The 14,306-nt window shown below is 42.0% G+C and overlaps 1 protein-coding gene across 1 annotated transcript in view; it reads right to left on the reverse strand.

Moving 5' to 3' along the window:
- Hmbox1 (homeobox containing 1) overlaps nt 1–14,306 on the reverse strand; it is a 140,522-nt gene that overhangs the window by 7,484 nt on the left and 118,732 nt on the right. The window contains exon 7 of the mRNA XM_036198652.1: nt 2,090–2,172. Within this exon, the coding sequence (XP_036054545.1) occupies nt 2,090–2,172 (83 nt within the window). The remainder of the gene's footprint in view (nt 1–2,089; nt 2,173–14,306) is intronic.

The following is a 14,306-nucleotide window of genomic DNA, read 5'->3' on the forward strand; positions in this document are numbered from 1 at the left end:
GTTGCTTTTGATTCTATTTATTGCCAAAATAACAAATGGAGTGGATTCTTTTTTAGCATTGCTTAGTACTAAGAACCCACTAAAATTATTACTGCGTCAACAAACACATAAATGAATACACAGCTAGCCACAACTCAGGAAGACATATTCAGTATTAAAAAAATCCACAAAATCTGTTTATGTAGTTTCCATTTAGTACTGTGGAGGTATCACTTAATTACATCATTGAGAGGGATGTAATTCTTTATGGAAGTATACAGATAACATAAAATGACTTATATCTGGTTTCCTGGTATGTTATATATTATGTAGGATAGGAAATACATGTTGCACTGAAGGCTAATGGCCATGTAGCCATCCACTATTGTGACTGTTTTGGGTCACACAGTACCACTCGGGTCAGATTTCAGATTTATTGTCTTCTTGGCCATCACAGTTAATTCTTACGGGGATCCCATGCTAACTTGTAAGCAGCCATTAGCACTGTCTCCTTCTCTCCTGTCCTCTTCTTTTCAGCCTTGAATCTGTATGTGTTTTCCAGAGGGAGCAAATCCATGCACTGGGACTGTAGACCTGTGCACTCAAGGTACAGACTCCTTCACCCGAGGGTGGCGCTGAGTGTGTAGGGTAGATATCACTATAAGTTGGCGCTCTAAATAAAGGAGATTAAACCCCCTCACTGTATAGACTGATATTCACATAGTGTTTAAGCCATCAAAACAAGTTGCCACGCAGAAACTAGCTGCTTGGGCCAAGTCTCCGAAGTACGCTGGGAATAAGATACATAGGCAGTACCAGAGTGTCTGTGGACCCCCATGGGAGACTTCAAAAGGGAGCCATCATGTTCCCTTAGCTAGGCAGAAGTCATCCCAATGTGGGAAGCAGAGTCTAACCCCCAAAAGCTGCCTCACAAAGGAATACAGATCTGTCATGAAGTGTCATGGCACTGGTGTGTGGGTTCATGCAGATACATGAAAAGAAAACTCAGAGGTACCTTAAGAATGAATTTAGCCTTTAGCAGCTGCAGGGAAATACAGTCTCTAAGGACTGCATCCTTTTCCCTTGCCCAGGACATTTTAATTTTTCTCTGTATTTACAGTTTAGCCAGTAGATTTCCATATGTTCAAAACAACCTGAAGAAGCTCCCAAAAATACAATGCCAAGTGCAAATTCCTGGAGTCATCTGGTACCAGTTTTCTGGGCTTCCTGAACCAAGTTTTGCATAAGCCTTTGTATCCTTGGAAGACAAGAGTCACATAGGGCAACAAGAGAAACCAAAGGTGTCTGCTGAACAAAAGATGGATTAGGGCTAGGTGCTACTCTCTGGGGGCAGGCCAGGAGTAGTCAGCATGAATGCAGCCACACAGGTCACACAACTGTGAAAAAAATGGATTTACATACTCGTTGTGAGATGTTTTATATGTTAAATGTGTTGCTCTGATTGGTTAAAACACTGATTAGCCAGTAGCCAGGCAGGATGGATAGGCGGGAGAAGCAGAGAAGAGAATTTTGGGAAGTGGAAAGCTGAGGCAGGGAGACACTGCCAGCCGCCGCCGCCGCCGCCATGACAAGCAAGATGTAAGGTACTGGTATGCCACAAGCCACATGGCAAAGTATAGAATAACAGAAATGGGTTAATTTAAGATAAAAGAACTAAATAACAAGAAGCCTGCCACAGCCATACAGTTTGTAAGCAATATAAGTCTCTGTGTGTTTACTCGGTTGGGTCTGAGCAGCTACAGGTCTGGCAGGTGAGAGAGATTTGTCCTGACCGTGGGCCAGGCAGGACCAGAAAAATTCCAGCTACACATACTTTTATTAACAAAACTTGCTTGAATTTTCACACTTTATCATTACTTCAGAACTGATAAGTTTATGCTAGATTTTGGAAAGGCAAATTCATAATTTAAAAGAACTTTCAAGGCCTCAAGTCTCATGGAGAGTCATCGTGTGTGAGAGTACTTCACTCAGGTCACATTAACATCCCAAGTGTTATTTGGAGAACACTGGGCTGGGACCTGCATCAGGAGGGTGAGTGACCAGACCACTGAATCTAACTGAGCCTTGCCCTCTGAGCTCATCTCCTTACCTGGCTTCTGTATGACTGCATTGCAAGCGTTGGCAATCTCTTCTCTCTTTGCTTCATCTGGGTATTGATTCTCATTGAAGTAACTGTGGGGCAACCAACAAAGACACATTTTACTTTAAAATGTGCTCATTAAAATGTCTTCTTTAAGATGTAACTTGGTATAGTCCAGGATGTCCACAGGAACTTTCTGGCAGATAGAAATGGTCTTTAATGTGTTCAATATGGTAACCACCACCTATGTGCCCACTGTGCACCTGAAAGAACGCCAATATAAGGAATAGATTTACCTTTTACTTAATTGAAATTACTGTATATGACTAGTGGCTACATGCTGCCGTGCTTGAATCCACCTGGTGATGATCATGTTAAGCTAGGCTTAGAAACATAATATTATGCCTATTCTCATGAGTGGTTCTCAGACTTTATATAGATATTTAAAATTATGGATGTGTGTATGACAAGACCTTAGAAGAAATCAGGGGAAACAAGAGGAATAATGGGTGGGGAAAGCTTAGGACAGGGAGGGGAGAGGTAAGGGGTATGGTCAGTATACCATACATACATGCAGGGGAACATCACAAGTTACTTTGGTGTGCATGACCGACTGAAGTCACAGAGCCACAAGAGTCCCGCTACTAAGCACTGCCACCAACACAGCTTTTCCTTTTTTGGTCATTTTTTTTTATTAGCAGCAAAAACTGGAAATTAACCAATTATCCACGAACAAGGGATGACAGAACAAATTATGGGGTTTCTATATTTATACACAGCTATTTTAAAATAATTAGGAAAAAAATAAGTTAGCACTCTGTCCACTGACCTGAATGGATGTTTATAGCATATTCCTAAGTGAGAAAAATAATCTACAAAATAATGTACAAGCAAAAATGCTAAGAATTAGAAGATTCCTGTCTGCATGTGTGCTGGTTCACATGGGTAAAAGAGGAGAATACACATCAGGCTGAGAATACTGAGCATTCACTGTTGAAGAAGGGGCTTAGTGGGATACTAACACGTTCGTTTTTATATGTTAGGAAGTAGGTATTACCTTGGTCCAACAGTATTTAAGACATGAGGCTTGCTAAATCCGTTGTTAGATTAAGCACACTCATAAAATGTAGGTGGAAACAGAATGCTATTATTAGTGCTACTTTTTCTAACATTGATGAACTTAAAGAAAAAGAGAACTTTCATGCCTTGAGCCTGGAAATTGACAAACAGGCAATGACCTTCTTGGATTCTAGTACCTACCATTACTTCAGGACTGTCCTTTTCCTGAAAATCAGCCAGTCAGCAATGGCAGAAAGACCAGTCATGGCACAAATGCCTCAGAGCCCCTCTCCTCCTAAGAGCCCCAACCTGACCCCTGCTGCCTTCTCCTCCCTTGAGGTTTGAATGGAGGAAGGCACACCTCACTTCAGTCCAGGAGAAGCTGCTACCTCGCTTCTTCATCTTCATTTCTAAAATCCAAGCCTCCCAACCACACGTTCCTACTCCTGTCTTTGACCATATTCTACTTGCTGTTTCCCTTGGTGTAAGTATCTCCTCCTGCATGGTCCTTGGAGTGCTGGTGTTCACTCTAAGAGTCTTCCAAGCCACAGCTGCCCTGTGTCCATGCCGCCTTGGCCTCTGTGTTTACTTGAACTAACTTTTGGTTAGGCCATGGCAGCAGCCTAGCTTCACCTGGAGTAGACTTGGTAACTAGAACCCAACTTCAATGACAGCCAGGTGACCAGAAGGCACACTAACATCTGAAATGTTATCCAACTGATTCACTTACCCCAAATTCACCAAGTAGCTATGAATTACCTAATAAGTGCTTGGCACTGCAGGTAAAGAACTGGTTTCTGGCATCAAGGAGCTCACAATGTACTTGAGAGAGAGAGATATAAGTAAGTATACTTGTGGTGAAAGGCTACAGGATTTGTGGACAGTTCCGTGTGCTCATGGTCATGGGAGAAGTCTGCAAAGATGTCACAGGGAAGTCCGAGCTAGGTCTTGAGGACGGGCACTGTCAAGAGGAGATGGCAGATGAAGCCATGAGAAGTCTGGGGCACCAAGAGGAGTACAGTGTGTTAAGATCATGGGCTTCAGAGGATGATGTGATAAGATCAGTGCTGGTACCTGTCACTTCTTCAGAGGGAGAGGGAACAAGCTTGCCATGCACTTGCTCTGTCCTCTAGGTATGAAGGGTCATCCTTTGAAAGCAGTGGAGAGCCTGAGAGGTTTCCATACAACAGAAATGTAATTCCACCCATGCTTTACAGGAAGCTAACACATCTTCAAACATACTGCTCTGAATTCTACCTCCATAACTTTAAATTCTGAATTCTCTAGTCAACTTCCTATGTATCTCCATCTCTTCAAACTTTATTCTTTATCTTCTCAGCAATCACTAACCTGTAATTGTTTCTCTTCCCCTAAGTAAAAAATCAATGTCTACTACGTCCAGCCACATCCCTTACTTCTTGCCCGAATGACGGACAATCCAAACTCGTCTGAGAGGAACTTGCACTGGTGAGTTTTTCTGTTCTGCCAATCTCCCACGCTGCAGACAGCACCTTCCATTTTTAATCCCATCCTTCTCAAAGTACCAAGTGTTCCTGAACACCACAAAACAGAGTCAAGTGGTTTCCTTCCTCTGCAATCTGAACTGGTCCCTTTGTTTCTGATGAGAATTCTTTCATGCCTTGCTCCCCGGAAACCTTTCCACTTTGAAGTCTCAAGCCCTCAAAGCTACCATTGTCACCCTCTCTGCAGATGACCTTGCCTTCGTGGTTATTGGTTTGCTAGATTTCTTAGCTTCTGAACTGCTAAACTTCTCTAGGCCATTATTCATATCTTTTCTCATAGCCAAGAAAACATAAATCATCCTCCTTTTCAAGGTCAACTTCTCCACTCATCCTTGATTGTATGCCCTCTCCTTTTCATTTCCTCAAATCCTTCCTTGCATTTCTCAGCTTTTCTCTGTACCAATGTAAAGACCTATTTCACTGACTTTATGATGCTCATTTCTTTTTATCGTGATCTCTGAAATCAGGACACACTTCCCAACTAGTAGTATCTTGAAAGTAAATGGTAGTGTTTTGCTTTTTCCTTTCTCACTGGCATGTACAATAAGGTGTGCCTTACAATCAAGGCTTTGTCAGACAGGATGGAATACAGTGGCTGCTAAGGCCTGAGGTCCCATTTGAGTGACAACTCTATTATAATTTTTGGCCAAATGACCTGAAAACCATCGACTGATTGATATTCCTGACACATTACTTAGGTTACATCAGTGTCCTGTTCAAACATTTTCAAAGGTTTACTATGGATGCTCTGGATGTCCATACTCCCCCTACCTCCCCTACATACTCCCCTGTAGTTAGAGTTTTCCTGCCTGGCCCATTCAGGACAAATCTCTCTTACCCGCCAGTCCCACAGTCATTCAGACCCAACCAAGAAAGCATATAGAAACTTACATTGTTTACAAACTGTATGGCTGTGGCAGGCTTCTTGCTATCTACTTTTTCTATCTTAAATTAACCTATTTCTGTTAGTCTATACTTTGCCACATGGCTTGTGGCTTACCAGTGTCTTTACATGTTGCTTCTCATGGTGGCGGCTGGCGGTGTCTCTCTCCAGCCTTCTACTTCCCAGAATTCTCTACTCTCTTGTCCCGCCTATACTTCCTGCCTGGCCACTGGCCAATCAGAACTTTATTTACACAGAGCGATATCCACAGCACTCCCCTTTACCCCCCACCCCGAGACTGCCATATAGGTAAGAGAGGAAGCCTGTGCCTGTCTCCTGCCAGAACACCTGCCCTCCTCCAATGCCAATCTGGTCTATCCCCCAGGACACACTGGCCCGAGAAATGATTTTCTTTAACCATTGAGTCCTACAGGAGCTCATTTACTCCCTCCTCACAGCTCTTCCATCTTGTACCTCTTCCTCCACAGAAATGCACCAGAACCAGGGTGCAGGTCAGACTCTACCTCAGCCTCTCGTAGAGGCTGGGGTCGCAGGCGTGTATGGCTAAGGCCAACAGAGAACACATGCAGCTGTCAGAGGCCTTTATCTCTGCTGAGCAAGACTGATGCACAGAGCAGGAACTAAACGCTGGTGACACGGCGGCCTCCCACAGTTTGCTTCACCGAGGAGTTCTCGGCAGGGCTTTCGGAATGAACAGACGCCACTCTTACAATAAAAGGGCCGTAGGGAAACACTGAAATAATTAAGAACTAGTCTGATGATTAATACAATTCTGTAAACAATTTATGCTCTAAAAGTGGATTGGGATCAGGTAGAAGGCATTACTGTTGTGACTGCAGTGACTAATAGAAAAAAGCCATACTGGTTTTGGAAGCTAAATTAAAATTTTCAGTTATTCATGGCATAATGTTTTCTATGAAGTCAAAGTTTTAGAGTTCACTTTTATATCATATTTCCAGGATTAGTAAAGAAGACCCCAGTAACTTCCCTCAAATCAAGATCTCAGGAAAAGGAGAATTTACTCATGGAGTTTAAGCCTTATTTTTAAAAAGGTAATCTTTTTTCCCTCTATTAAAAAACCGTTGTTGAGGTTTTTTAAATTATGTGTATGAACGTTTGCCCTACACGTAAGTCTGTGAACCACATATGTGCAGTGCCTACAAAGGTCAGAAGAAGGTGGTGGGTCTCCTGGAACCAGAGTTACAGATGGTTGTGAGCTGCCATGTTGGGGCTGGGAATTGAGCCGGGCCCCCTGGAAGAGCAGCCAGTGCTCTTAACTGCTGAGTCCTAACTCCAGACCCTATTGTTTATGATTAAGAAATGTTCTGCTCAGCCTCACTGCTGAGCTCTGGCTAACATCTGAAGAATTGACACTAATTCTCCATAAATCATTTCAAAATCGGAACAGAAAAGAGTCTTTCTAAATTCATTTTACAAGACTTGCACTGTCCCAATACCCTGGTGACCACAGATGCCAAGAAAAAGAAAGAAAGAAAGAAGGAAGGAAGGAAGGAAGGAAGGAAGGAAGGAAGGAAGGAAGGAAGGAAGGAAGAAACAAAGTAAAAAAATCTTCAGCTAGCTAACATCCAGTAAACGGAACCTGGGAGCACATTAAAAAGACTATCACAACCAAGTGGGAGACATCCCAGGGAGAAGAGGTTCAACACGTACAAACCCCTAAGCATGACACAGCCTCTCAGAGTGTGAAGGACAAAAGTTGTTTGACCATCTTATTGGATGCATGAAAGAAATCTGGTAAGATTCCAATACCCTTTCATGTCTGCTACTTATCATTTCTTCAACAGGAAATGAGGTAAGCCTGGGATGATGGATCAGGTTTTACCCATCACTTCTTCAATGGGGATCTTAGGTCTTAGCTAGCAACCACCGTATTCCATCCAGTCCAACAAAGCCTTGGTTGTAAGCAGAAGAATGAACTGGACACCACTCTTACCAGTTAAAAGAACATTCAAATCAAAATTAAATATAAGACTTGAAGCCAAAAGACCACTAGAAGGAAAATTATAAAGTGCATTGGGGGCACCAGCATGAACAAGGATTTCCTGGACAAGACCCCCAATATTACAGGAAGTAACAACAGAGTGAAGAGACGAGCTACAGAATTCGAGAACACATACGACAAAGGATCAACTCTAAAACAATGAGGAACTGAACCTCATCCCTCCTGCGTGGGCAGTAAGGTTCATGCCTAGGATCACATTATGTTGACTAGTCTAATATAACAAAAGCCCCGGGTCTGCCCTTATGTGCTCGGTGAGAGGGGATGTTCTTAGAGAAAAGGGAAGCATCAAAGAAGAAAATGACCATATTTCTAATCACTCACAAAGGGAGACTGCTTGGCCACAGCAGAGACAACAAATGTGTATCTGTTTACTCAACAGATGTGTGAATAAGAAACACATTAAGGAATGTAAGAAGGAATCTGGGGTGAACAGAAAGCAGAGGCTCCGAGCAAGGTTTATGGTGGAACCAGCATCATTTCTTTGAGCAGAAAGAGTTTCAGGGTCCCAGCATGCTCCACATATTTCTTCCTTCAGGTATATTGGTGGTTTTAGCAATGGAGACATAGATGAATATAATTATATCAGAATAGTGTTTCTTTTTAATAATATGTGACCAAATTGGACTATCAAAGAAGTCAGCAAATAGACTAATGTCTATAATTTCTTAATCACTCATTTAATCACCCAAAACAGCGTCCTAATTTCTACTTATCGGCTGGCTGCCTATCGGTGGCAAAGATGAAACAGACCAAACTGCCCAGTGTGGTCGGAGCAGACAGAGGTAAACAGGAAACTGTAAAAGGAAACACAGTGGCTGTAGGCACAGTAAGCCCTTCTGTAGCAGATGATGTAGTGAGTAAAACATGCAGTTAGTTAAGCTTTTGGCTGGTTAAGCGTTCAGGCTTTGGAGCAGCACAGTTCAGCTGAGATTCAATCTCATGAGGACTCAGAAGCTTCCAGCCTGAGGAAACAGGATCACCTGAGGAACTAGCAAGGTGAGGTAGCTGTGGCTTGTTCTGCTTCTCTGATCTTCCAGCGTTCACCCCAATACCTGGCCTCAGGTTTGTTCTTATTAATAAGACTCTTTAAGATTCCTGCTACAAGATGAGAACTAACTGACAGTGGTACAGGTCTCAGTGAGGAGGAAGAGCTTCAGGGCAGAGGTCTGAGCACAGTGAAAGAATGAGAAGCCAAGTAAAGGAACCCTAAGGGAGCCTGCAGCATTGGAAGGGAATGCAAGACAGTCTGAGCGCATGCTGCTGAGATGGGGCAGCAGGCCAAAGTGGAGGAAAGACTGAGTCCGCACTGTGAAGAGTGGACCCGACTCTTCAGGCATTTGGAGCCATGTTTACAGTAGGGACATCTGAGTGTCAAAGCTATTTTGCAGAGCAACAGAAGCCAGGTTTGTAACTGTGGCAGTAACTAAGGAGAAGGCACGAGGCAGGGTCAGGCATGGCGACAGAGGAGGTAGGACCCTCCGGAGTGGTACTCACATGCCCTTATGACAGTCCTATAGAATGATTTTCATTAGTCACCTCTTAGCACTTGAACTTTGTTTTTGGTTTGTTTGTTTGTTTCTTTTTTTTTTTTTTAAACAAAACAAAACAGAAAGCATTTCTGCTGCAGGAGATCTTGGCTGGCCATTTCTCAAGGAGACTTGAAATTAAACCCCAGAACCTCAAACACTCTTCTTTCTTTTGGAAATGCTTACAGCCCTAGACATTCTGAAATATACAAAAGGGAAAGAAATGTATGCACACGCCTAAAGTGACCGCAAATTCTGAGGACGCTGCACATCACAAAGGACATCACCAGTGAGTGACCACTACATATAGGGAAGCCAAACGATTGTTCTGCTATAGGATGATGGGAAAGAATTAGAATGAAAAGTGGCAAAATAATGAGATGAGAAGCCATGAGCCAGGAACAAATGGCAATGCCCTTGAAGCACTGCCATTTCACTAACACCTCAGTCTCTGAAAACTGAAGCCAGACAATCCCCCGCTTTGTGTCTTGGTGAGAATGCTAAAGCCACATGCACAGACATTTCCCTCTGTGTCCCCAATGCAAGCTACCACTGCAGAAGAGATCTGCAACCTCACTGTTTTCGTTATCTACAATAAGCTTTCAGGGTTGTTTCTTACTACCCACAATTCTGTGCAAATTTCTTCAGACGATATGAACATTAAACCAGCCTTCATGCTATGATGTATAATCGTCCCACCTCCTATTTATGAGAGCATCTATGTGTGAAATGATCTTGAGCAATAAAACAATTAAAATGTTTTCATTTCTTCTCTTTGTTGTTATACAATGGGGCAAAGGCAGAGATGGCACAGATGGGAAAGCCCATTAGGAGGGATCTGTCTTTGCTAAAGGCCTAATAAAAAAATCATACTGTTCATGGTAAATGCATATAAACCATTTTAAAAAATCAGAATTTCCCACCTACAAACAGTAGCCAGTTAGATAAGTTAACACAGAAGTATCTATTAGGTTCGATCCTCAGCTCCAAAAAAAAAAAAAAAGTATCTATGTATTTATAAGAGCAAGATAAATAAAATGTCTAACAAGAAAAGCAGAGGGGCTGGAGAGATGGCTCAGCAGTTAAGAGCCCTGACTGCTCTTCCAGAAGTCCTGAGTTCAATTCCCAGCACCCACATGGCAGCTCACAACTGTCTATAACTCCATTTCCAGGGGACCAACACCCTCACACAGACATACATGCAGGCAAAACACCAACGCGCGCACGCACACACACACACACACACACACACAAAAAAAAAAAAAAAAAAAAAAAAAAAAAAAAAAAAGGAAACAGAGAGAGCCAGGCATGTAGAGCCTGGTAAGCCTGCTCTCAGCAGGTGGAGGTAGGAGGAAAAGGAGGTCAAGGTCACATTCAACTGTGAGCGAAAGGCAGGGTGTCACTTCAAGGCTAGCCTGGCCTAGGCAGTGAATTGCTATCTCAAAACAAGAAAGCAAGTAAGGAGGCTTCTCTCAAATCCAACCTACCTGCTTCTCCATATACTTCAGCCACCAGCCTCTGTATACAAACGGGGGGCATAACTGGCTATGCAGTAAGGCCACCATAGTCATAATGTCCTAAATCCATCTGATCTTATCCTAAGTTAGGTCCAGAAGAGAAAGACAGTTGCTACCTTAAATGTCCATAAATTACAGCATACTCTCAAGGTAGCACTCATAACAAAATTATGTTTAAAAGGTCATGTAATGATAGCTTATATGAAATTACACATCCAGTATAAGTCTCTTCTTTAAAAAGATATGTATATAAGATACAGATAAGACTGAAAAACACAACAAGTGTTAATGATTATCACCTGGTGATATCATAAAAGGATCTCATTTTCTACTTCAGATTTTCTTGTATTTCCTCACATTTTATACATTAACCATATAATAACTTTATAATGCAAAATGCAATATTTGAAAACAAAGTATGCTATCTTATGATGTGAGAAGTGGAATTTTACATAATTATTATTAAATAATAAGTTTCTTAGCTTGCCCTATGCCTTTTAGCAACATTTAAGAGTGTTTTGCAAACGCACTAGAGTATGGCAAGCAAAAGGCATCCTACACTAATGCCTTTTTACAGATGAGCTCATTTTTAATTCTACGGACAGAACAAAATAAATAACGGCTCTCCCCACATCAACCCTTTAAAAGGTGTACGTGAAGAGAAAAGCTAAAATATAAATGAGTTCTCCTCCAGAGGAAGCTGGCTGTTTTTCACAGCTTGGCAGCATCTTCGAAGTTTTAGAAAAGAAAAGCTTGTGAAAATAAGTTTTAAGTAGAAAAATTAGTTTTGGCCTATGGACAGATCAAAGACATACGAAGATGAATTTTCAAATCCTGGTTCATAAAATGCCCATGGAAGCCCATAACATGGCCCATTGTATGCAGATTTAGAAAGACTGTAGAGCAGACCCTGACAAGGACTCAAAAACCTTTAAGTTGGAAGGAAACATTACCAGGTCAGCTTCTTCCACCTGTAGTAAGGACATGAATTTCATAGATGGAGCCAGGAAGGAGAAAGAACTGCCTTACTCAAGGTCACATGGCCTGGAGCTCAAGTTTCCTGACTCAGCTCATTTGCTCAAAGGCCTAACAGGAACGGTCATTGTTGGTTAAAGACAGGCTACTGTTTCTGACTTCATTTAAGATATACAATGCAAATCCCTAAAGATGAATCAACTAGCCCAAGGTCCTGCTAATCTCATAGGAGTTCCTGGAAGCGACAATGTGATGGCATCAGTGAGAGACCCATGCATGCTACCTGCAAGTCCACAGCCGCATCTCACCTAAGGGCTTTGCTTCCTTGAAAAAGGAAATCTCAGGGGACAACCATAATACTGACCCACCTTTCTTCCCTGGGCAGTAGAAGATTAAGTAACTCTGGAGAAAACCATCAGTACACATTACCAGTCTGTGTTTACAGTACGGTTCACTGAACCTACATGCATCAATACCTCTGCAGACACTAGAAAGTATAGGCTTCCAACTAACTCCTTACCAGGATAGTAAGATGCCCTTTCTTATTTGTTTGAAAACAAAACCAAAAAAACCTCAAGGCTGAGAATTATGGATCCCAATGTATGTGGTCTTCCACAGTTTTCATCTTGCAAAGCCCTTCACTGTAGATCCATTTAGATGTTCCGTGGACTCACAGCACACTGCTGTCACCGGGCCATCTGCTCCTTGGTAGCCAGGCATTAGTCACCTTTTACTGTCATAAGTTATCTGGAAGAGGGAACTTAAAAGAAAAGATTTATTCTGGTTCATGGTTTGAGGATATGGTAGTTTGGCATGGTGGCAAAGCATGATGGGAGCTTACTCACATTCCAGCAGACCAGTCAAAAGGGAGGACAGCGAGCCAGGCCAAGTTCTAGACTCCAAAACTCACTCTCCAGAAATCTCCTAAGAGTTCCACAGCTTTCCAAAACACCACCAGAAGCTGGGGCCCAGTTTTCAAACACACGAACCCAAGGGACATTTTACATCCAAGTCATTATAGATGGAGACACTTGTGGAGTTCTCAGGAAAAACAACAACAAAACCAAACAAATATTAAACCTGGCAAGTTCCCACCATATTAAAGAAAAACAACTAATAGCACTCAGGAGGCAGAACAGGCAGATCTTTGTGAATTTGAGGCCAGCCTGGTCTACAATGTGAGTTCCAGGTCAGCCAGGACTGTTTCGCAGAGAAACCCTGTCTCGAAGAAAAGGAAAGAAAAGAAAAGAAAAAAGTAAGAAAGCAACTGCCTGAGACAAATGGCTTGACTGAATTTCATGAAATTACCAAGCATTTGGTCAACTCTCCATTTCAACAATAAAGAGAAGGGTATGTATAAAAGGTGGTGTTTGGGTCTGCCCGTTCATGAACTTTCTAGAGAAACTACCAAATGTGAGTGATAATCAAGCCATCCGAAAGAAAGCGACATACTCTTGGGCATTGGGGCTGGTGAGTTCCTCTTGAATCTGCTTCACCTACAGAACAGGCTGTGTTGTACCTTTGGCTTTTGTCCTGCTTTACTGACAGGAATTCAGTTTGCAAGACAGAACTGGAAGGTGATCTAGAATTAAGTTTCTCATACTTGGCAGACCAATAATGTATCATAATACAAAGATCAACAAAACAGGATTGATACAGATCAACTCATTGTCTCCTGGATGTTTTTTCCTTAGGATCAATACCAAGCTTTTGCAAAATGTACATTCATGCCAAAAGGATAATGTCTGAGCCTAAAATGAGAACTGATTTTCCTGGGGAATCAATCTTATTTTTTTTTTTTCTCATCTCAATAAGTAGCACACCAAGTATATAAACTCTTAAGAATCAGGATTGCAATAACGTCTCAGCCCTTGGCCAAGACTGAGTGAAGAATCAGGATGCACTGGTCTGCAGTTACCCAGGTACTTTCTGAAGCCTAGCTTTCCACTTCCTGTGTCTTAGGTTCATGACCATTTTCAGTGACAGTCAAACTATCAGAGTGTAGGTAATGGGCCTTCAGCTGCCTTTTAAAGGTCAAATTATAGGCTAGGCAGTATGGTGCACGCCTTTGATCCCAGCACTCAGGAGGCAGAGGCAGGTGAATCACTGTGAGTTTGAGGAAAGCCTGGTCTACAAAGTAAATTCCAGGACAGGCTCCAAAGCTACAAAGAGAAACCCTGTCTTGAAAAACCAAAAGTCTACTTACAGAGAACCTTGTCTCAAAACAAAATAAAAAACAAAACCCTCCACTAAAAAACTTTTTCTTAAAAACAACACAAAAGGCAGGGTATGGTAGAGCACTCCTTAAATCCTAGCTCTCAGGAAGTAGAGGCAGGTAGATCTCTCTGATTTTGAGGCCATCCTGGTCTACAAACCAGTTAGTTCCAAGACAGCCTGGGCTACTGTAAGGAGATCCTGTCTTTTAAAAAAAAAAAAAAAAAAAAAAAAAGTCAAAATAATTCTGAAAATACCTGACAGAATATACATTACTATCAACATCACAGCTAAAAGACTGTGTAGTAACTGTATAGAGGATTAGTGAACTTCCAAGAGATAACTAAACAGAAAGGCTATTTTGATGACAAGTCAGCAAAATGCTGATGGCTATATGACAATCTCAAGACAGGAACAGAGTCTGGGCTTTTGAAAACTATATACATTTATCTAATTTTACATGCATGTGTATAATGCCAGCGGAG

The sequence above is a fragment of the Onychomys torridus genome, chromosome 9 (genome assembly GCF_903995425.1).
Source record: "Onychomys torridus chromosome 9, mOncTor1.1, whole genome shotgun sequence".
NCBI classification, from domain to species: Eukaryota; Metazoa; Chordata; class Mammalia; order Rodentia; family Cricetidae; genus Onychomys; species Onychomys torridus.